We start from the raw sequence: 20,725 nt of genomic DNA, 5'->3' as shown, positions 1-20,725 counted from the left end.
AGGATGGGGGATTGAGAAACATGTAGGGCAGTAGAATCAGCAAGATCTGAAGTAAATTCACTAGAGCTGAGCATATTTGAGATCCTGGAGATAAGCAGTTGAAAGTGGAAGATAAAAATCGAAGTAGATGAGACAATTATTACTAACAGAGCCCAAGGCAGTAAAGAATGAGGTCTATGAGTCTGTTCTTTACTGATTTTAAACAGGTGATGAAATATGCCTTTTATTAGGAAGTCAGGTATAAGTATCAGATTTTGCTAGAAACTACTAGAATTCCCATCAGATGTTTTAAAAATCAGACAAATTAAAAGTGAGGAGAGACACAGCAAAGTGTAATCTGGCACTGTGTATAATAGTGCTACCGACTAAAAGATTGTGCAAAGATTGCCCCAAGAACGAATACTTTCTTACCACACTAACAACAGAAAGCATTTTAAGTACCAGATAATATTATTGTATGTAATAATCATGAAAGGGTTTCCCATATCATTTATATGGCAAAAAAAAAGGGCAAGTTAAGTGTGGAAAGTAAACACCCCTTTGCTTCTGTAATAAGCTAAGCTGCCAGAATGTGTACTTAAGAAAGTGTATTACTGAGCTGTGTGGTGGTGGTGCACATCTTTAATCTCAGCACTTGGGAGGCAGAGGCAGGTGGATATCTGTGAGTTCAAGGTGAGTCTGCTCTACGGAGTGAGTTCCACGGTATCTAGGGCTACACAGAGACACCCTGTCTCCGCAAAAGTGTTATTACTCTTAAAATTATCACTTTTCTAGACTTCTATCATAAAGAATGTTAGTGAGTATATATAAATAATCACAAATGTGTATGGTTGGATGATTATCTGTACAAAAGAATATATATAACAATTCTGGTTCTTTACCAACGTTAACTATAGATTATTTCAGACAAGATACACAGAAAAGCTATTTTCTCTGCAACAAATGTAGCATAAATTCTAATCACTCTGGTTTACTGATCCTCTGTCAGTATTTTCCTCTGAATTAGGCAGATAAGAGATACACAGACACAAACAAACAAATATATAATACATATCAAGAAAATGTATACGATTTACAAATATGTCTGACATTGTGGAAAATGCTATAAACTCACAGTGTCTAGTCATTTCCAATAGTATAAATTCATACCACATTAATTTTGGCAACTCGATAAATATAAAAACTGTCCATAGTTGGGAGGCAAGGCATGTGAAGAATAATTATTTTGGGCAAGAAAGAATTTTAATAGTTAACCGGTATCTGAAAAGAAAAGCATAGTGAAATAAGATTATATAACCTGAGAACAAGCAGTTTAAGACTGAAATCCCTGAAAAGTTTAAAAATAATAAAGCTCTTTAAATCTTAATACTGTTTTATATTAAGAAAGTGAAAAGTGCTATATTACAATTATGCCATTGTTACTATGGCCTTTTGCCATCTGAAGCATTTTTTACTAGCCAAATACGACACTGTAAGTGAAAGCAAATGAAAACAAGAAAAAATTGGTCCTACTTTCATATGGATAATTTTGATCTGAAGAAATCAATGAAGTAGTAAAGAACATGATTAGTACAAAAATAAAATAAAAAGTAAAAAAAATTAGGTTGAGACTAGATAAAGAGCTGACTTAATAGTTTCAAAACATTTCCGTTAATATGAATTTTTAAGGGTTTAATAATTAAATGAGATGGTATGACAAAAGAAGTTAAACAGTAAAAACATCATTGAATAAATTACACAGAAAGATTTAGGCATTCAGAAAGAATCTGAGTTTCCAATGACATCATTACAAGTGGTAATTTTATTTCTCTACAGTCTAACCTTCCATATCTAAAAATAAAAAAAATGATATGACTATAACACAGACTAAGAATCTAAAAATAAACTCTTAAGGATTCTTTTAAAACCGCTTAAGAAACAATGTAACTACAGCTGATCAGAATATCTGCACTATATATTGAAGTATCTGAACCAAATTACCTTGAAAAGTTACTCTCAAACACCTATCAAAAACTACATAAAACTGTTTGCACATACAATGCAATCCCACCATCTTACCAAGATCAGAAAGTTTTGTACCAAATGAACAAATTTATAACACAAGCCTATGTTACAAATTACCATAACAGCTACAGTTATTTCTAAAAATAAACTCTACATTAAATTAATACCAGAAGTCAATGAAAAACACATTACTATCCCAAGAGGCTCAAACTTACTAGTTTTGCTTGTTGAGCATTTACTGGATCACCATACTGGAGCAAAGCCTGAAACTGGTTATTTTTTGTAAATGTGATTATCTTCAATACAGCACCAAACTTAGAAAATATCTGTGAAAACATTTAAATCAAGGCATTATTACCTACTATATTATTTCTTCAAGTTATAAACAAGTATGCAAATTACATTACACTTACTTGGTGAAGGACATCAAGTGTTACAGGGTAGTACATATTGTCAATAATTATTCTAAGTACTGGACTCTGGGCTGGAGTCACTGCACTCTCACTGACTGTGGTGCCACTAAGAGGTGTATTTGCTGTCTGGACAGCTGTCACAGCTTGAAGAACTGCTTGAGCACGCTGAAATTTGACAAGACAAGAAGCTTAGTAGTTCAGCCATTATTTACACTTACATTTTGTTGCATATTATACTACTGTCTCTTTATAGTTCAAATATTCTACTATATTTGTTTCAAAACAGTTACCTAAGTACTATGGTACCGATGCTGACACAGATAGGCAATGACATTTATTTAAAAACAAACAAACAAACAAACAAACAAAAAATGTACCTGGGCAGATATTTACACCCAGAAACCATTCAAAGAGAAACTCACTGAATTACAAAACCTTAACTTCATATTATTCACTTGATGAAACAGGTATACTGCAGGAAGGGACTATAAGTGGTCTTTCACTAAAATTACCATTAACATTATTTCTAATGCAATCTTAGCAACTGGACACTGGACTAAAAACAAGTATATAATATGCAAAATTATTTCAATGAGGACCTAGTCACCCTGATACCCAAACCACAAAAAGACTTAACAAAGAAAGAGAATTACAGACCAATTTCACTCGGGAACATTAAATACAGAAATACTCAATAAAACACCTTTAGTCAAATAGCTGGATAAAAGATTAATTCTAACCAAGCAAGTGAATTTATGACGTGAATTTCAATACTTTGGAGAAAAAAATTAAAGGAAGTATCAGAAGATGGAAAGATCTCCCATGCTCTTGGATCATAGGATTAACGTAGAAAAAATGGCTACTTACCAAAAACAATCAACAAATTCAATCCAATCATAATATCTCAACACAATTCTCACAGACCTTGGAAGAACAACACTCAATTTCAAAAAAAAAAAAAAAAATAAAAGTCCAGGATAGATAAAATAATCCTGTGCAATAGAAGAACTTCAGGAAGTATTGCCATCCATAGTTATTATAGTATTAATAGTAATAAAAACCACATGGTATTGGCATAAAAAGACAGGCAAATCAATGGAACTGAATCAAAGACCCTGACATAAATCCACACACCTAATGGACACCTGATTTTACACAAGGAAGCCAAAATTGTACAATAGAAAAAAAGAAAACATCTTAAACAGATGGTGCTGATCTAACTGGATATCAGCATGCTGAAGCATTCAAATCGAACCATGTTCATCATCCCACACAAAACTAAGTGGATCAAAGACCTCAACATAAATCCAGTTACACTGAAACCAATACAAAAGTGGGAAATAATCCCCAACATATTGGCACAGGAGACAGCTTTCTGAACAGAACACCAAGAGCAAAGGCACTAAGATTGACAATTAATAAATGGGACCTCATGAAATTGGAGTTTCTGTAAGGCAAAAGATACTGTCAATAGGACAAAAATGACAGGCTACAGAATGAGAAAAGATCTTCACCAATCTCACATCTGACAGAAGACTGATTTCCAAAATAGATAATAAACTCAAGAAACTAGGTATCAATAAACCAAATAATCTGACTATAAAATAGGATATTAATCTAAACAGAATTCTCAACTGAAGAATCTCAAATGGTCAAGAAACACTTGAGAAGTACAACATCCTTAGCCATCAAAAAAGTGCAAATCAACATGAATCTGAGAAACCACCTTACACTGTCAGAATGGCTAAGATCAAAAACACAAGCAACAGCTCATGCTAGAGAGGATGTGGAGTAAGGGAACACCCCTCCATTGCTGGTTGAAGTGCAAACTGGTACAGTCACTTTGGAAGTCAGTGTTGTGGTTTCTCAGAAAACTGGGAATCAACCTACCTCAAGACCTGGCTCCATCACTCTTGGGCATAAACCCAAAAGATGCTCATTCATACCACAAGGACAACTGCTCAAGTATGTTCATAGCAGCTTTATTTGTAATAGCCAGAACCTGAAAATAATCTAGATTTTCCTCAATCTAGGAATGGTTTTAAAGACACCAGGAAAAGAGCAAATGGACAGAACTAGAAAAAATTATCCTGAGAGAGGTAACCCAGACCGATAGAGACAAACATGGTACGTAATCACTCATCAAGTGGATATTAGCTGTAAAATAAAGGCTAACTATACTACAGTTCACAGAGCCAGAGAGACTAGGAAAGGAGGACGACCCAGATCTCCCTAGGAAGGGAAATAAAAGAGATTTCATGAGTGGACTGAGGGTAAGTGGGGATGAGAACATGAACATGAGTGATCAGGATGGAGGGGAATGAGCGGAGAGGGAGAGTGCTGGGGGGGGGAGACTGTTGGGGGCATTTCAGAGTCAGGTAGAAGTCTGGCACAGGAATATCCCAGGAGACTTAAGTGGAGAACTCCAGCTTAGACACCTTGCAATAGCAGTAGCCTGAATTGGCCATCTCCTGTGACCAGACTGGAGCCTAGCCCAACTGTCATCAAAAAGGCACCATCTAGCAACTGATGGAGGTAGATGCACAGAACCACAGCCAAACAGGCAGCAGAGTTCAGAATCCAGAGGAGGAGAATGGAGTGTAGGAACCAGAGGAGACAAGGGACAAGAACACCACACGAAGGGTCACATAACCAACCAACCTGAGCTTATAGAGACTGAACGGACAACTAGGAAGCCTGGGACTAACCTACACTCTGCATATATGTTACAGTTGTGTAGCTTGGTCTTCTTGTAGGACTCCTAACAGCTACAACAGGGGCTGCCCCCAACTCTTTTATTGGCTTTGGGATCCTATTATCCAGCCTTAATAAATGGGGAGGTGCTTAGCAACTTGATAAGCCATGTTTTATTGATACTCATGGGAGAACAGCCCTTTCCTGGATGCAGACTGAAGAGGAGGGGACTAGGGAATGGGGGAGAGAAGGGGAGGTGGTGGAAAAAGACTGGGGGGATGGGGAGAGGCTAAAGCTCAGATATAAAAAAAATAGATGAATTTAAAAATTAAAAGTAAAAATAAATTAAGGTGGTTTCTAGTATAACTGTTGAAAAAATTTCCAGATATACTCTGAAGGATATTTTTAGAGTACTTTATGGTAACACATATTTACTTGCCTCTCTTCTATTAAGAAATATCAAAATGCCTATAAGTGAATACAATGCATCAAATACTAACAACAGGCTGAGAATGATTTTTATCAAATTTCCAGAACAAAGAAAATGAATGGAAACAGACTAAGAAAACAGTGAACACACAGCAAGCTGGGAATTGAACTGGCAACAACAACAAAAGAAAGGTATCAGAGCAACAACTGGCAGGATGACAAGATAGGGAGCAAAAACACAGATTAATAGAAAGTCTAGAAGATGAAGAAGCAACACAATTCTTGCTTCTGACTCATCACCTCAACACTAAAAACAACAAAATATCCCTCAAAAGAATCAAAGGTCCTAAAAGGCATGTTTGCTAGTTCAAAATAAATGGCTCTGTGACAGGGATGGTGGGGCAGAACGGCTCTACCATGACATCCAATTCCTCATTACTTTAGTCTGGAGAAAATCATATAGTCTCAGAAAATTCTAATTTTGCATTCTAACTTGAATAAAAATGAAGAGCAAGAAAGGAAAATAAGAACAAGATAAACTAAAAGGTAAAACTGAAGAAGATACCACTCAAACTCTGGAAAACTATTTTAAAAATAAACTGTACTTAGACTCTTCAAAGAACTGAAATGTATTCTCTGTGCTCAACCACAATGTAAAAACACACAAAACAAACAAAAACACTAAAGGGCTTTTGAAAATTAAAAACTTGACTTAATTTGAACATTCCTTCTTTATGTAATCAAATAGACTAGATAAGTGATTTATTCCCTAATCACTTTGAACTTCATTATGCTAAAGTCCCCTCTATTTGGAGCTTTAAGTAGCATTTACTATTTAAAATTATCTATCTGGGGATTCCCTATTATTGTTCCCTTTCTTGTATATTTCTTTCTTTTCAATCTTCTCAACTGATGATGGAAGGCACAGCCCAGTGAGAGTATTCAACTACCAGGTTCAAGACATTGGATTTAATTTATCCATAATAATACACAGAATGATGTGTTCAAAATATCAAAAATTAAAACAATAAATAAAACTGGGATAAGTTTCTTAAGGAGACAGTTTACTAAGTGTAATAAAATGCATATAGAGGTCATGCTGTACATGACCTCACATCAAGAACCTCACATAATCAAGGTCATAAAAGTAGCAAGAAGACTGGCTTCAAGGACAAAAAGGACCCTTGAAGGATGATCTTTGATCAGGATAGGTCTAAGTGGTCTATGACAAATCATGAAAATTACAGCTACTTGTAAATTTCAAAATATTTTAAACATTCTCACCATTGAGAAATTAGGTATTTCAGGTAGTAGAGAAGCTAATATCTGATTACCCACAAAGGACAAATATAAAAATATCACACTGTACTCCTTAAATACGTACATTCACGATTTGCCAATAGGTATTAAATAAATGCAAAAAAAACATGAATAAGAGGTACAGAACAGATAACTTCTTTTGGCATACTTTCTGACTTCTTCGATTCAAAGTGAATGAAATCATTATTACAAATTAAAACAATAAAAGCACATGGCATGTTAACCCTATCCCTTAAGAAAGTTTTACAGCTTATTTTTTTGTATGTTATTAAAAATAATTTCAAGTCACTTTTCACAAAGTGAGGAAAATCTACAAGAAATGAAGTTTTTGATATAACAAATAGCCAGATACATCCCTATCTTACTGAAGCAAATACATATAGTAAGCATTAAAAGCACTAAATTAAAGAAAATGAAAGTTCTTAGACCATTATGGCAATTCAACATGTTTGGGTCTAAAAATATTCTTATCTATTTTAACATTAATTTAAAATATCTTTTGTACTATATTTTCAAAAAACAAATTCATACAATCTTGATTAGTTTTTTCCAAGAAAATATATCTTTAGGGTAAAAAAATAAAAGCAAAAAACTTTGATAATGAAAAGAATACTAAGAATCAATCGCAGACACTGCATTTCCTAACTTAAGTTTAAGCAACAGAATAGTACAATTTATAGTAACAAGTTCAATCTCATCAACGGTCTCTCCAACCTCTCCGGCTTCCCCTCCTACATCTAACTCTAGCTCCAGCTGTGACTACAGATACTGTCAGTGTTTGTTCGTTTTGCTGTTTGGTACTAGGAACTAAATAAACCCAGGACCTCAAACATGCTCAACCAACTCTCAGTTTTAGTTCCCATATTAAAAACTTTAAAATGTAACAAATAGAAATTTCTGACAAAGTACTTAAATAGTAAAACTAATCTAATATTAATTTAGACCATGAAAATGAGTATCAGAAAGTCACATATTTTTATAAATACTCAATATGTACATATATAAACTAAAATATTCTAAAGATAACAAGAAAATGCATATAGAAGCAATTTATTTTCTATTCATATATACTATTTATGAGATTCGTCAGATGCTATCAGCTCTATTATTTAGGTACCTATATACACTCACTTGGTTTAGTGTATTATCTGTCTTTAGTTCTTTGTGATTGGAGTACTGGATGTAAATTGGTTGGTTACGAAGATGAGGTGTCACAGCAGAATAGTAATTAACCATAGTAATAGCTGCTTCCTCTGTTGCCAGTTCCAAAAATGCCTGAAAATGAGTTTAAAAAAAAAAAAGCACAAAAACCAAAAAACTATGAATTAAATCTTTAAATAAGAATTACAAATTTTAACCCAAACTCAAGTATCTGTGTAATCTAGTTTGCTAATTAAACATTGCCTAGACAACAACCCTCAATTTACAACAACATTTTAATGAAGAGAATTTAGTATCTTATTGAAGGACTGGAAGAGGTGGGTTTTAAGAGCTTGTTGCTTTGGACTCAAGTTTACATCCCAACATCCATGTATATAGTGCCTCACAAGTGCCTTAAACTACAATTCTCTTTGGCTTCTTTAGGTACTTCCACTCACATGCATATACCCACACACATAAATAGTTTGAAAATAATACATCTTAGAAATATTTTAATTTTAAATATACAATTATAGAGCTAATTCAAGCAATACCCTTTGAGAACAAACTACGTCTGTGTTCCATCTATGACTTACATGATATTCTCTACCCCATAAATCCGTTTCTTTCTAACAAAAACTAGAAAAAAAATGAAACATTTTCTAGTACCAGAATTTTACTATTACTACCCTAGAGGTCTAATTTAAAAAATATAAAGGGAAAAATTTTAAATGGTCGCCATAATTTTAACATTAGCTATATTTTAGAGAATGTTAAGTTTCATAAATTCTTCTAAATAGAATCACTAAGTATTTTTAAACAAAATTTCATGTTTAATATATCTGGACCGTACTGCTACTGTTACATTTACTGAACGAGTATCTAAAATTTAAGACTGATTTCTACTAATGCTACCAATAAGCAAGAGGTGCTACTAGTGTCCCTCGTCTCTGCTATTTACAAAACAAAAAGAAGACTTCTTTTTAATGAGGTAACAGACAATTCTCATTCTGTGTCAGGTTTAGTATGTTAGCAATGTTTGAAGAACTGTACCTGGTTTTTTCCTTTCAGCATAAGGATGTTAGTCACCTTACCAAAAGGTAAACCTAAAGCAATGACTTCCGTTTCAGTCACTTCACCAGGTAATTTTCGAATATGAAGTACACGAGAGGGCGCCCCATCCATTTTATCTTCTCCTTTAAACTTCTTATTATCATTACCGTTGGCTGAAAGATATTCAAAAACACTCTTTATATTTTAGTAAGACAAAAGTACACAGATTTTCCTTATTTTTATGAAAAGCCAAAAATAATCTTAGAACATAGGTGAGTAAGTATGAATTTTTGAAAAACTAAAATTAGGCTTTTAAAAGAATGGAGAAATTTTAGCCATGTGCACAGTCTATGTAGAAAGAATAAGTAATCAGCAAAAAAATTAAAATTCAATTTCTTTTTTTTTTTTCAAGACAGGGTTTCACTGAAGCTTTGCAGCTTGTCCTGGAACTAGCTCTTGCGGACCAGGATGGCCTTGAACTTAGATTACCCCAGCCTCTGCCTCCAGAGTGCTGGGATTAAAGGCGTGAGCCACTATTGCCTGGCTAAGATTCAATTTCATATAAAAACTGTCCAACTACATAAGTATATCACCATTTAATTTGTTTTACAGACTAACAGATAACAGCGAACTCCCTTAACCCAAAGAGATACATTGCAAAGCCCCATTCTATATCTATGAACAGCTAGGGAAAGCTCTACAGATGGTTTTTCTATGTTCCAAGCATTTGGCAAGGTTTAATTTACATTGGGCACAGTAAGAGTTACTAAGAACAAATAATAAAACAGAATGAAACAACAACATAATGAAGTAAAAGTACATACTTTTGAATCATTAAAGTACTGGCAGTATCCATTTCAATAAACAAATCTGCATTCATTATAAAGTTTCACCAAAAAAAGAAAAACTCTCTGTAATGACAGATGCCTATAGATTCGATAATATTTCATATGGAACTGTGTGTAAGGCATCTCTATATCTAATCAGTTGGTCGTAATTTACTAAATACTTAAGTGTATTTCTAAGACGACTCTTGACATGAAAAATTCTTATACATGCTAATATATTCACACATACTTTTTAAAATAAAATTTAAATACTTTATGATGCCACAGTGTACACATGAAGTCAGGGGACAACTTGCATCAGTCACTGCTCTGCTCCAGGTGGGCCCCAGGAATCACCTGTAGGTTACTAAGGTTGGCAGCCAATGCCTGCTGAGGCTTCCAGGAGCACGGAAGCCTCTAAGCGTACCATTTATCATATAGTACTCAGTTCTGAAACACTTTAAGGACAGTTTCTACTCTTAAAATCCAAACAAATGAAACTTTAAAAACTATTTCTACTCTTAAGTCAAATCCTGTTTCCTATTTCAATCTAATATCAACGTCCTTTTTTTTAGAATTATTTATTTATTTATTATGTGTACAGTATTCTCAGTATTCTGTCTGCATGTATGCCTGCAGGCTAGAAGACAGAAAAGGGCACCAGATCTCATTACAGATGGTCGTGAGCCACCAAGTGGTTGCTGGGAATTGAACTCAGGACCTTTGGAAGAGCAGGCAGTGCTCTTAACCGCTGAGCCATCTCCCCAGCCCCTAATATCAACGTCTTAATGAGTAAAGAGAGCAATCTCATACTGGACCCTGTGAAAGAATCATGTTGCTCTGGCTTCTTTTCTAATTATCTTCCTCACAACTGCCTATCTTATATTGTTGTTTGTTCAAAATATTCTTAAGATCTCCTATAATTCATTACAAACTACCTTTGCATTACGATAGTACTCTGGTTAAAAACAATGTTAAAAAAGTGAAATAAGCACGCACATTCATCTTTAAGTCTATCACTTTTCTGGACCAGCCTTTAAGGACCATCACTGACTGAGGACTATTTCTCTTTTATTTAATTAATTTATTTTATATCCTGACTACAGTTTCCCCTCACTCCTCTTCTCCCACCCCACCCCCGCCTCCCACCCCAATCTCTGTTTCTGTTCAGAAAGGGGCAGGCCTCCCATGAGTATCAACAAAGCATGACAGTATCAAGTTGTAATAAGACTAAAACAACTCCCCTTGTTGTTAGGCTGGGCAAGGCACCCAGTATGAAGAATATATTTCAAAAGCCAACCAAGGCATTAAGGATAGCCCCTCCTCCCATCATTAGGAGTTCCGCAAGTAGACCAAGCTACACAACTTTCACTATATGTAGAGGGCCTATGTCAGTCCCAGGCAGGCTCCCTGGTTGTTGGTTCAGACTCTGTGTGTTTCTATGAGCCAGGTTAGTTATTTCTGTGGATTTTCTTGTGATGTACTTGACCCCTCTGGCTCTCTTCAGCAGGATTCTGAGCTGAGCCTAATGTTTGGCTGTGGGTCTCTGCATCTGTCTCCACCAGCTCCTGGATGAAGACTCTCTCATGACAACTGGGGTGGTCTTCAGAGATGACTGACAACAAACAGATCAGTCAGCAATCTGATCACAGGAGATAGCCAGTTCAGGATATGTATCCACTATTGCTAGGAGACTTAGCTAGGGTCATCCTTTGAGATTTGTGGAAGTTTCCCCTTGCACCAGATTTCTACCTGACCCTGAAATTTCTAGTCGTCTCTTTCAGTACTCTCCTTCTCTATTCAACCCTCCACTGGATCCCTTGTGTTCCCATCACTACCCGCCTCCATCCAGGAGATCCATTCTCCTTGAGCCAAACTGAGGACTATTAACCTTCCCTTACTGGATCTCTTTCAATCACTTGAAATTTAAATATATATATATATATATATATATATATATATATATATATATATATAAATACATGTTGTTCTGTAGTTACACAATATAGTTTTACAAATATGGGTCAAACCAAAGTGACAGAGCCATTGTTCTAATTCTCTATTGTAGCCATTTATTTATTTATTTATTTATTTATTTATTTATTTATTGTGTGTGGGGGGGGTTATTTATTAAGGATTTCTGCCTCCTCCCCGCCACCGCCTCCCATTTCCCTCCCCCGCCTCCCATTTCCCTCCCCCTCCCCCGATCAAGTCCCCCTCCCTCATCTGCTTGTGGATAAATCATCTTATTAACCTTCCCCTATCCAAGGCTCAGTATATGTAGAAACACGGGCAGAAGATGAAAAGGGGTGAAAGTTGTGAAATACAGATTTCTGGATATGACCAAGGCTGTTGGACACATTAATTCATAGCAGCTATGGTTACCTATGTAAGATTAAGCCAAGCAAAATTCCAACATGGCATGTGGAGGAGCCACAAACTGCTCATGCTGATGATGAATGGCTAATGAAGGTCTCTTTTGGAGACATGTCTGCTGGCAAATTACCAGTGTCCCAGAAGATGGCCACACAGTCAAGCTAACTAAAGGAGTTATTGGTAACAATAACAAAAGGAATTCACTAAGCTGGAAGAGGACAGGATAACGGGCAATAAACAGGAGGGAGGTAATGGTGGATAGATATAATCAACATATAATATATATATGGACTTTATGAGTAAACTAAATATATTTGAAAGAGAAACTGCCAAATTTCTAAAGTAGTTTTAGAATTTTACATTACAACAGTAAAATTATCAAAACTCTTTCCAATACTTTATGTGATTATCTTCTTTGCCTAATATCTGTTCAAGTATTTTGATCAATTTCTAAAACTGGGTTGTTCATAATCTATAATCTTACTGTTAACATGAGTTTGCCCATTTATAAGTTTATATACAATCTTGTTATTAGTTTTTTGTTTTGGTTTTTAGACACAGGGTTTCTCTACAAAAAAGTCCTGGAACTCCCTTTGTAGACCAGCAAGGCCTCAAACTCACTAAGAGCCACCTCCCTCCCCCTTCCAAGTTCTAGGAGGCATGTGCCACCACCTCCCAGCTTTTAATATTACTTTTTATAGCTATACTCTTTGTAAAAAAAATATTTGGCTACACATGGCTTGCCTTTGTCTCTGAAGGGCAGACATAGTTAATTCTTTTTTTCAATGACTTTTGAGTCACTATCTACAAAATTTGTTTTCTTCTAAAAATTTTAAAACTTTCAGATTTACATTTACAACACAGAGTTCATTTCCACCTATATTGGAAGACATAAATCCAAAAATCACTTGCAATGGGATAGGAAGGCAAAATGCTACATAGTATTCCTTTAAATCTCTTTTCTCCTCACATGACTTTGTATCTCCCATAAACCTACTGCCCATAAATCTGAGGACTTACTTTTGAATTCTCTCTATTGTGGTCAACTGACCAACCCATTTATCTTTAACCCAAAACAGTATGCTACGTACCGCAGAATTATATAGTAAGAGTTTAGAGTATACTTAGTGGTCAACCCATCAGAGATGCATACCTTGTTTAGTCATTATCAAAATCAAACAATCTTCCAGCTTTTTCACCATTATGTACTAGCTACATTTTTATCTTTTCTTAGAGGTATCACTAAGATTTTAGTATATAAGCTCAATTTCAGAATATTTTATGTTAAAGTCAACATTATATTACTTAATGTAAAATATTAAGAACTTTGTCAAAAGTAATCCCATTTGTTTTTATTTTTGGGCTGTTGTCATAATCTCATCTACATAATAAAGCCTATAATACAAATGTAACCTAGCTAGTATCAAAATTCTGATTATGACCCCTACACCAATTCTGTCTACCTAAATTTGTACAATTTCCTTTTCTTCAGGACCCATGCCCCCAAGTCCCACATGTTTATAATTCCAATGAGTTTCTTGGTTCAGGAAAGCTTTTTTGCAGAGAAGTAGAAGGAGTAGGAGGCTCACTGCAGGGGTTTCCATTCAGTTAAGCTTATACTTTCTGTTCATCAACTCCAACAACCAACTTTGATTTGGAAGATGACTGGAAAAGGGGTCACGGCTACTACAGTTACTCCTGTATAGCTGTAGATTTTAATTTTTAAAATATTCCTAGTACCAATTACTATTATAAATAAAAAAACTGAAAGCAGAACTGCAGATATGTGAACTTGTGTGTTCATTCTCAGAATATGGCACTACGATAGTTTCATAACTGCTATACAGAAAAATATTAATATACACTAGAAATTCATCTTTACATCAGCATACTGCAGTTAGCAAATATAATCTTACCATTTTTAGTTAATTGAAACAATAGGATTGTTTATGTGTACATCAAAGTGTATCAAAACAGAAACAATTAACTGAAAGATAATTGTTTATTTTATCCTTTTTGTTTATAGAAAAAGGAAAACTGGCTTCAGGAAAATAGGTGTAAAATGTAGAGTTTTAAGGTAAATTAATCAAATAATATGATGTGGGAGTCCCCTCTGTATGCTGTGGATACCATTGGTTAATAAAGAACCTGCTTTGAGCCTTCAGCGCAGAATAGGGCAAGACAGAAATTCCAAGCAGACAGAGGAGGAGAGAGTAGGAGGAGTGAAAGAGAAGTCATGTAGCTGCTGAAGGAGAAGGACTCTTGCGCTTGCGGGAACTTTAGCAGGCCACAACTTCATGATGATGCACAGATTAATAGAAATGGGTTAATTAAAATGTAAGAGCCAACTAAAAATATGCATAAGCTAAAAGGCCAAACAGTATGGTAATTAACAGTTTCTGTGTGATTATTTCGAGTCTGGATGGCCTGGAAACAAACAGCCTCCGCCTACAATAACAATAATGATAAAGATATTAAAATATTATTTCAGATTTATCAAAGAAGAGTTCTGTGCAGATTAAATAAATCCTCTTAGATTTATAAGTAGACAACAAAATGGAAATTCATTAAAATATTATTAGCGCAAAGAAGATGAAACTACACAGAAAATAATTGTGTTGGTCAATTTTGGTTTTTTATTTACAGTATAGGCAACAAGGTTTTGAGTATAAAATAATAAAGAAAATATTGTCTACCACCAGATTTGATCATTATAGTGTATGTGTTTAATGTTAAACTGTAAACAAATACATAGAATCTGTGTCACTTAACAAAAATAAATCTTTAACAACAGTATGATAACGGGAAAGTTTCAAGACTGGGTATGACCCAGTGGTAGAGTATTTCCCTGGCAGGTGTAAGCACTTGTGAAACATTCTTTGTGCACTGTAAAGATATATTATTCTCATTGGTTACTGAAGAACTGACTGGTCAACAGCTAGACAGAATAAGGTTAGGTGGAAGAATCAGACTAAGAAAATGTTGGGAAGGAGAAGGAGGAGTCTGAGAAGACACCATGAGCTGCAAAGTGAGCAGGATGGGAAGTAAGGATATAAGGTAAAGGAGTCTTGGGGCAGCACACAGGTTAATAGAAATGGGTTCATTTAAGTTAGAAGAGCTAGCTAAAAACAAGTCTAAGCTATTGGCCGTGGTTATTTGGGGAGTGGCTGACGGGACAGAAAAGTCCACCTACAAATGCTTGATTCAGTCCCTAGCATCACAATAACAAATAAATTGAATCAGATTTAAACTCTGCTTCCTCAGAAAATTATCAACTTCAGTTTCAAAACAAAAGCTGTTCTGACCCAAGTTTTAACGTTCTGCCCTGGAAAACAGTAAATGAGGGCTGCTAAGACAGCAACACTTACCTGTAACTACCATGCCGCTCATATTAGAGTTGGGACTACTGAGAACACTGCCTGAGAGTAGCTCGTCAGATCCTCTCTATAAAAAAAACAAACAAACAAACCATATTACCATAAGAGACTGCACTAAAAAAACAATACAAAAGCTTATCTTTTATTTCTGACTTTTCAACTACTGAACATGACAAATCCCTAAGACAATGGTTCTCAACCTTCCTGATGCTGCAGTCCTTTACAGTTACTCATGATGTGGTGATCATCAACCATAAAATTATTTCACTGCTACTTCATACCTAATATTGCTACTATTATGGATCATAATATAAATACCTAATATACAGGCTATCTGATATGTGACCCCTGTCAAGATTGTGACCCACAGATTCGAACTGATGCCCTAAAACAAAGGATAACTTCATCCTTTTTCTTATTTTCCTTTCCCACCTGTATCAAAAGAAAGTGTTCATTTCCTTCTTTATACCCAAAATTCAAGAAAGGAAAAGTTAAAGTTTCAGAATTTTTTCAAAGGCTACACCTCAACTGCTTGCCAAAAAGGAAAGAATAGGACAGAGGAGATAGCCTTTCTCAAAAGCATTATTTGAATCTTTCATTCTACTAATTTTACACAATCAGATAAATCAGGTCTTTAGGAAATTCAAAATTCAAAATGGGGAGCTATTAGTTACCATAATCCAAAAAAAAAGAAAAAAAATAAGTATAAATATCATCAACGAGAACACTGAAGACAAAAGCAACATCTAAAGAATGAGAAAGTTCACTGCACAAAATAAAAGAAATTGACTCATCTTTAAATTCTTTAGGGAAAGGTTATGCTTTGTATGTTCAAATTACTCAATGTTTTAGGTATTTGAAAATATCTGGATTTTTATAAAAATATACTTTACTAGACTAATATTAAAAATAAATCAACTGTTTTGTCTATTTTTAAAATGTATGTATTTACTAGATGGACATTAATATTTAAGATAACTAAATAATAGTGATTGACTTAAAGAATTTATCAGAATAAGTTGAACAAAAATAATCAAGATGAAGTATAAAATAATTTTATATTACAAAATATAAAAAGACAAAATCAAATTATTATATACACAAAGTTGGCTTCCAACTATAGGATGGGGGTTTCCTACAGTGAATAAAATCAGCTCTTATCTAAATCATTCCATATTTGATTCTAAAAGTAAAAGGCGGGAGGAAATAAAAGGGGCAAGTCTTAGTGCTTTACTTAGCCAAAGAAGCCATACAACCCTTTAGAAGGGTCAGAGTGTAATGTCTAAGCATTCACCACCATCCTTACAAATAAATACCCTAGTTTCCAAAAGAAAACACAACATCCTTTCAGATGTGTGGTATCACTGTATCCTTTCTTTCCACTCTATGAGATGGTAACTTACTACAAAGTGATGGGTAGGAAATCCCTGTTCTAAGTTAACGCAAATCCCTAACTGGCTCACTTCCTTCTCCCTACCACAAACCTTCACAACGTATGGTAAAGTTGAGTTTTTAAAATTTTTTATATGGTGGAAACTTTTCTACAATATTGATGTTAAATTTACTACATTAACTAATAGAATTTTACATGAACTCTTATGCAACCTAGTCATTTAACTTTGATACTATAAAAAAAAATCACACAATGATAATAAGTGATGGCTGTTTCATTGTAGTACCTGCTAAAAACAAATCAAACTTGTAATATTTAAATTCAGAATCAAAACCTATCCTAATATGTAATCTGTAATCTCCAAAACTACAAAACATCTAAAATGTCAACCTGTTTTACACTCCACTAAAAAATTTACATATCAAAATGAGTTTGAATGTCTCTTGGTAAATAAGTATGATTAGAAAAACTAAGACATCTATTATAGTACAAATGATCGTTTCAAAAAATTATTTTATTGAATTAAGAAAGTTTCTGTCAGAGGAATGAATATGATTTTTTTTTAAAAAATGCAAGTCATTTGTCATTAATTTAAAAGGTATGAATAGGTTTTTCTTCTGTTATTAAATCGTCTTCTGCTTATCATAATTGAACCTAACTACCATCTACTGCTTCCTGCAGAGAGTTCTGAGGGCTGCCAATTGTAACAAGCAGAAGCTGAGGAAGTTGGGAAGTTCATGGACCCTGCTAGGTAGAAGACTGACCTCTAGCCAAGCACTTTCTATTCTAAGGATGCCAGCCTAAGAAATCATGACCCACAAAAATTAAAAAATATCAAGTTCCAGAGAAAAACTAGACTTTCAGAAAATGATGTTACTTATCCTTGACAGAAAAAGCTGAACAGGTATGAGTATTAACCTCTCATTAAATGCTGGAAAAGCACATCACACTACCCATAGAAATACACAGAATAATGACACACCAAACAGAACTATCACAACCAAAAGTTACATGTGAAGAACTATTAACAATACAGATAAACCTACAGGAATAATAGCAAGAAAAAAGAAAAATTAGCAGTTACACAGTATCAGACCAATTAGCCAAGAACAAAAAGCATAGGGATCATAAATGCAAGATGGAAGAAATCTGGCTTGTTGAAATCATTTTCTTACACCATCAGAAACTTATTTAAACAATTATTTTTATTTCAAGAATCCCTACAAAGGAATTAAATCTGAAAGGAAACACTAGTAAAGACTAGAACTATGTAGTCACAAAATCCCCGGTAGGAAAAACTATTAAAGAAATTAAAAATGATTAAAGTCCATATAAAATTGCAAATACATGTATATGCACATCATATACATATATGGTCTTTATTTTCATTTTCAGGCATAAAACTCTGAAAAGTCCTTATAAAAATAATACTAATGAGATTACTGATGGCTGCAAGGCTCAAGGCAGGTTCAGGATAGCAGCTGGTCACTGGAGGAAGACCAAGGATGAAAAGAGGAGGAGGTAAAGGTTAAGTTGATCACCAACAGTCAATGGTTTGATCAAACATGCCTATGTAATGAAGCCTCCAGAAAACACTAAAAGGACTAGTCTGGTTTCCAAGGTTAGCATGTAGAGAATCCCAGACACAGGAAACCTAAAAAGCTCTATAGCCCTTCTCCCTCACCTTGAGCACCTCTTCACCTTACCATTAATAAAGCTTTAAGTCCTTTTCTTTAGTAAATTAAGTGAACACAAGAAGATAACTGTGGAAACTACACATTCCAAGCAATGGCACACAACCAGGGGCTTCTGAAAGGCATACCAAAATGGAGAAAAACTTGAAGACTTGATTATTGCTTTTGCATACAGAACTAGCAGCCCACAAAATAGGAGAAAATCTTTACCAACTATACATCAAACAAGTGTCTATATATAGATTTACAAAGTGCAGAAATTATATACCAATAAAATAAAAAACAACCAATCAACAAATAACAAAGAATAAACAGTGTTAAAAATAAACATCAATATTCAATATCGCTAGCAACCAAAGAAACACAAATAATAATTACTTTGAATACCACCTCACACCAGTAAAAAAGACCACCATCACCAAATCTCTTTTCCCTTTCACTTTTGGTAGGGGTGCAAACTAATACAGCCATTGTGTGGAAAACAGTTTGGAGATTTCTCCAACAGTTAACAAAGAACTACCACATGACCCAACTCTTTCACTTCTCATCATATACCCAGAGAATCTGTACCCTCTGGTTACTGCTGCTTTGTTCACTATAACAAATAGGGATTAAGCTAGCTACCTATCAACAGACGAATGGATAATGAAAACAAATATTTACAAGTAAAATAAAATACTGTTATAAAGAAAAAAACTAAAAAAAATCTGTAGAAAAAAAGTGGACCTGAAATGTACAGTATTAATTAGGATCACACAATCTCAGTAGGGGAAAAAAAACCTGCATGTTCTCTCCCATATGTGAAATGTAGTTAATACATGCTTATGTGTAAATAAATGTACATGTGGTTAAAGTAACATGCTATAGAGAAGAAAGGCTAAACAGGCCTGAAGGCAGTCAATGAAATATGAGTTATGAAAGAAGATAAATATAAAACAATTGTATTTCTAGTTCTAATTCTGTCATGATTTTTTTGTTCTTAGTAGCAGGTAAGTGTATGAAAATATATTTGACACTGAAAGTGAAAAGTTAATGTGAAGCTCCACATTAAAAATAAAAACCAAAAACAATGTACACTCCATTAATTAGGAGAACACAGCAACAAACAAAAAAATCACAACACACCAGACTAGCAGAAATTAACAAACTACATACTTAAAGTACCAGTAAGAACTTGATATGTAACTCTTCTGTGTTAATCTGAGACATAAATCAGAATGAAACACTGGAAATAGTCTACTACTACTGGGCAAAGTTAACATACTCAAGTCTCAGTGCACACTTTTCAAAAAACGATCATACATATACCAGCACTGTTCAACTTCCCAAATATCTATCAAATGAGATAATTTGAACATTTTCACAGAAGAGCTCTCCACAGTATTATGCAACTGCACATATAATTTAGCTAATTACTGAAATCATCACTGAATGAAAACAGAAGTCACAGCCACAGTCAGGTGTAATGGCTCATATTAGGAATCTCAGCACCAGGGGCTGTTGCAGAAGGACAGCCACAGGTTGGGGGCCAACCTGGTCTACATAGTGACTTCTAAGCCAGCCTAGACTACAGAGTAAGACCCTGCTCCCCACCCCCGAAAAAAAGACAAATTATAGAAAACATATGGGCACATTTTTTTCATAAAATGATTGCATTTGTGCACTTGTGGTCCTAAGATCGTAAGTATCTGGGAGAATTAGCTTTTGGATCCTTAGAGGGGCTCAAACAGGTGAATGCTCATAGCCTGTACACATCTCCAGATATACATTAAGTCTCTAAAATACTTAAAATATGTAATATAAATAAAAATACATAAGACAATGTCAACAGCACTGTTTACATTAAGATAATGCATTGTTTACATTTAAGTCTTCACATAAACAATTTGGAGGTAGTATTTTCAATCCAAGGTTACCTGCAGGCAGAACGTAAGCCAATGAACATGGAAGACCATGTTAACCTTTCGCATTTACATGACAAACATCAAATTGGAAAGAGTAAAAA

At 34.5% G+C, this 20,725-nt stretch overlaps 1 protein-coding gene across 4 annotated transcripts in view; it reads right to left on the bottom strand.

The window, feature by feature from the left end:
- The window catches only part of Ptbp2 (polypyrimidine tract binding protein 2), a 60,566-nt gene that overhangs the window by 26,389 nt on the left and 13,452 nt on the right, over nucleotides 1-20,725 (bottom strand). For all 4 annotated transcript variants that reach the window (XM_075981503.1, XM_075981502.1, XM_075981500.1 and 1 more), the window contains exons 3-7: nucleotides 15,625-15,700; nucleotides 9,054-9,226; nucleotides 7,992-8,135; nucleotides 2,418-2,582; nucleotides 2,220-2,330 (exon numbers count right to left, since the gene is read on the bottom strand). In XM_075981503.1, coding sequence (XP_075837618.1) covers nucleotides 2,220-2,330; nucleotides 2,418-2,582; nucleotides 7,992-8,135; nucleotides 9,054-9,226; nucleotides 15,625-15,700 — 669 coding nt within the window. The remainder of the gene's footprint in view (nucleotides 1-2,219; nucleotides 2,331-2,417; nucleotides 2,583-7,991; nucleotides 8,136-9,053; nucleotides 9,227-15,624; nucleotides 15,701-20,725) is intronic.

This window comes from Microtus pennsylvanicus, chromosome 7 (assembly GCF_037038515.1).
Source record: "Microtus pennsylvanicus isolate mMicPen1 chromosome 7, mMicPen1.hap1, whole genome shotgun sequence".
Lineage (NCBI taxonomy): Eukaryota > Metazoa > Chordata > Mammalia > Rodentia > Cricetidae > Microtus > Microtus pennsylvanicus.
The sequence above is the reverse complement of the archived record's forward strand: the minus strand, read 5'-3'. Positions and strand labels throughout refer to the sequence as shown.